The sequence below is a fragment of the Alligator sinensis genome, unplaced genomic scaffold (genome assembly GCF_000455745.1).
Source record: "Alligator sinensis unplaced genomic scaffold, ASM45574v1 scaffold528_1, whole genome shotgun sequence".
Taxonomy (NCBI): domain Eukaryota; kingdom Metazoa; phylum Chordata; order Crocodylia; family Alligatoridae; genus Alligator; species Alligator sinensis.
In genome coordinates, this window is record NW_005841846.1 from 4657993 (window position 1) to 4661688 (window position 3696).

Genomic DNA, 3696 nt, shown 5'->3' on the forward strand with positions numbered 1-3696 from the left:
GGCTGGCGGCAGACACAGCCCGGCCCCGCGCGCGGCGACAGGGTCCCACGCGGCCCTCAGGGCGGGATGGGGAGGCCCCTCCTCGCTGTGGTGCCCGCGGAGGGGCTGGCATGTTCCCCCAGGCGCCCTCACTCATGGTTTAAGTTTTTGGTGCGATAGAGAACTAAAATAATAGCGTTGGCTGATTGTTTTCCTCCTGCTGCTGGATACAGCTGAGGTGTATAATCTGAATCTTGTATTTCATTGGCGTCACTAATCACCAAAGGATTTGCCTTGCGACCCAATGTTCAGTGGGGTAGAGAGAGCAGAGCTGGAAGGGTCCTGATAAGGCCATCTAGTCCAGCCCCCTGTGCAGTCACAGCATCATAGAAAGTGATCTAGTCCAGCACCCTGCCCAAAGCAGGACTATCCCCAACGAGATCCTTCCAGCCAGGGCTTTGTTGAGCCAGGCCTTAAAAACCTCCAAGGATGGAGAGTCCACCACCTCTCTGGGTAACCTGTTCCAGTAGGTTATAAAGTCATAAAGATATTGCAGCTCAAGAATACAGCACGGCAGTGGCGATGTGTAGGGGGTGCACGTGCACCCCTTGACAGCGCTGCACCCCCTAACAGGCTGCACTCCCACTTAGGCGACGGGCAGAAGGGGTAGGCAGAAGCGCCAGTGCCCCCCACCCCCGTGAGCGCTGGCCAGGCAGTGGAGCCCCCCAGTTGATGCAATTGTCCGTGGGGGGACTCCCTCCACTTGGCACAATCGGCTGCAGGGGACACCCCCCCCCGGGGGGGGGGGGGGGGGCACATGCCCCTCTGACTAAGGTGGCACCAGTTGCCCATGGAGCATTGTGCTTCCAGTGCTTCACCACCCTCCTAGTGAGAAAGTTTTTCCTGCTATCCAACCTAAACCTCCCTTTGTACAACTTGAGACCATTGCTCCTTGTTCTGTCATCTGCCCCCACTGAGAACAGTCTTGCTCCATCCTCTTTCAAACCCCCTTCAGGTAGTTGAAGGCTTCAGTCAATCCCCTCTCACTCTTCTCTTCTCCAAACTAAATAAACCCAGTTCCCTCAGCCTCTCCTCAGGGCAGAATCATCCCTGACTAAAGTAGCCACAGGTCTATCTAACCTGCTTTTAAAAGTTTCCAGGGATGGAGTTGCCACCACTTCTTTGGTATCTCAGTAGTCACAGCATCTGGAGCCTGGGAAATAGTAGGGGATCACTCTGCAGCCAGAACAAAATCTGTGGACCTCACTTTAGAATAACGAGCATATCTACAACTGTTTAACGTGTGAATCCAGCAAGCCTGGTTCCTTGCCACGTTTCTCCCCCTTTAAATAGGGATGCTTCCAAGGGGATATCTGGGGCCCTTTCAAAAGGCGTAGCAGCTCTTAAATTCTAATGGCTTCCTCTGAAGGACCAGAAAAGGATACAACTGTAGTCAAACTGCTGCAACTTTATCATAGCCTCCTAGAGAAGTGGGACTAGAAGGGACCTTCAGAGATCTAGTCCACCCCCCTGGCCAAGGCAAGAACAGCCCTATCCAAACCATCCCATACCAACCATCATCTAAACTCTACATAAGCCAACCATCCACCATGACACAGCACAGACCTAAACCCCTAACCTGTCACAAGAAAAGCAAGGGAACCAGGGGGGCAACATAGCTTCATGCAGTACAAATTGCCTGCTTTTTTTCTTGTTTGTCTGCTACCCCTGGGAATTTCTCTCCCTCCTTTTCCAACTGGTTTTTATCCTCCCTGTGCTGGCTTTTACTCCTCAGGCCTGAAGAAGAATGTCTGGTATGGAAAGCTTGTTAATGGTATTCTTATGCGGAGTTTACACCATGGTTTGTATGGGATGGTTTGGATAGGGATGATCCTGCATCATGGGCATTGTTACGCTAGCTTGGAGTTTGGAGCTTTCACACCCTTAGTCTAGAAACCTTCTCTGACTGTCCCCAACCTGCGCAGCTGTGATTTACCACTAGAGGCTTAGTGAGCAAGGGCAGGACTAGGAATTGGAGCTGTGGGTTACCACTACAGAGCTGGTGAGTCGGGACAGGCTTCTATTCCTGCTCTATGGGCAGGGGTATAAGCGATTCAGGGAAACTGGAGGATTTCAGCATCTTAATGGAACAGGAACTGGGTAGTGCGAATCAAAGATAATCCTGCCCTAAAGTGGCATAACTTTGATATGCATAAGTGCTTAAAAACTAATTTAAGGTGTTAATATGCAGACAATCGAGAGGTTAAAAGCTCCAGGAGCTGCCCAAAATTACTGTGTAACAAGGCCCTATGATTCTATCCCAGGGGTGGGTAATTATTTTAGCTGGAGAGCCACTTAATCAGTTGTGGTGTCCTCTCAAGGGCCACATGAGTTTTGGTGTCCTCTGGTGGGCCACATCTCTCTCTTCCTCCCAGGATCTGTAATGTGTCCTGATCCTCTCTCCCTCCCTCCCTTCCTGGAACTGTAGCATGCCTTGATCTTCTCCCTCTCTCTCTTCCCCTCTCTCCTGCCCCGCCCTGCCTGGAGCTGTAGCACCCCCCCTGATCCCCATCCCCGACTCAGAACCGGCTGGCCCCATTTGCAGCTGACGCTACCACCCACCCAGCAGAGCAGAAGCAGCTCTGGGCAGCCACCAGTGTTACCTGTGGATGTGCCCAGCAGGTGGGGATAGGGGCATCTGCCCCGGTCTGCAGCTGATGCTGCCGAGTCAGCACTGGGCAGTTGCAATCCCACCCACCCAGCCACCTGGCATGGTGTAAACAGTCCTGCCCACCCACCTGGCATCACATGGTGCCTGGAGCTGCTGGTTGCCCATGGGCCAGATTTTATGAGTTGGCAACTGTCAATCCGCAGATTGGATACAATCAATTAGCAGGTCAGGTTTTGGTCATGGGCTTGTGTCTACCAGTTTTAGGATGTCAATTTTCTCTTTCTCTCCCTAGACCTGGGACTATTATTTTACACACTTTAGCCACTTACACCTTTTGGCCCAAGTTAGACTAGTTGATGTGGATTTTCCCTGAAGGAGGAGACTTCAGAAGATGTGTAATCTGCCTTGATTACTTTTGGAGATTTGCAGTAATTATCCCTCATTCTCTTTAAATCCAGGAAGAAACTATTTTACCTACATAATCAACATTATTCTGATGTCCATCAAGGTTTAGCACGTTATCAGGAAATTCCATCACCATCGTGAGGGTGTCGTCGATGTAGAGGGGGATCTGCCTCTTCTCGAAGGGGAACTCCTCCTTGCCGTCCCTGCACAGTCATTAGCATGAGCACAGACACCTACGTAAAATTTTAAAAAATAATATAATACCCTTTGAATGTTGAGAGCATTTGCCATAATAACATATGGATTCAGAATTTTAAAAGGGTCAGTTTCCCAAAGCCTGTAGCATCTGACAAAGTAGGTTGTTGCTTATGAAATGTCTCTGAACTAGATAGTCTCTAGGTGCCACCCTGTCCTACCTTCTGCCAAAGCTTAAAGAAGGCAGGGCAAGGTAGCACTTTAGAGAATAACTGGTTCAGAAAGGTATAAGCTTTGGTAGGTGACAACCCTCCACCCTCCCCTGCCCTGACTTAACACCTACACATCTAACTACTTCCCAAAAGGCCTGAAGGCGTTCTTGGCCTTTCTGACAGGGAGCGTGATATTTAGTTTACTCAGCGATGATCTTGCCTTAAGCAGGGGGC

The 3696-nt window shown here is 50.4% G+C and overlaps 1 protein-coding gene across 1 annotated transcript in view; it reads right to left on the reverse strand.

Annotated features, from left to right (window-relative positions):
* Positions 1-3191, reverse strand: part of LOC102369346 (cytochrome P450 4V2-like) — a 92433-nt gene extending 89242 nt beyond the window's left edge. The window contains exon 1 of the mRNA XM_014521488.2: positions 3125-3191. Coding sequence (XP_014376974.1) covers positions 3125-3191 — 67 coding nt within the window. The remainder of the gene's footprint in view (positions 1-3124) is intronic.
* Positions 3192-3696: the final 505 nt, after the last annotated feature.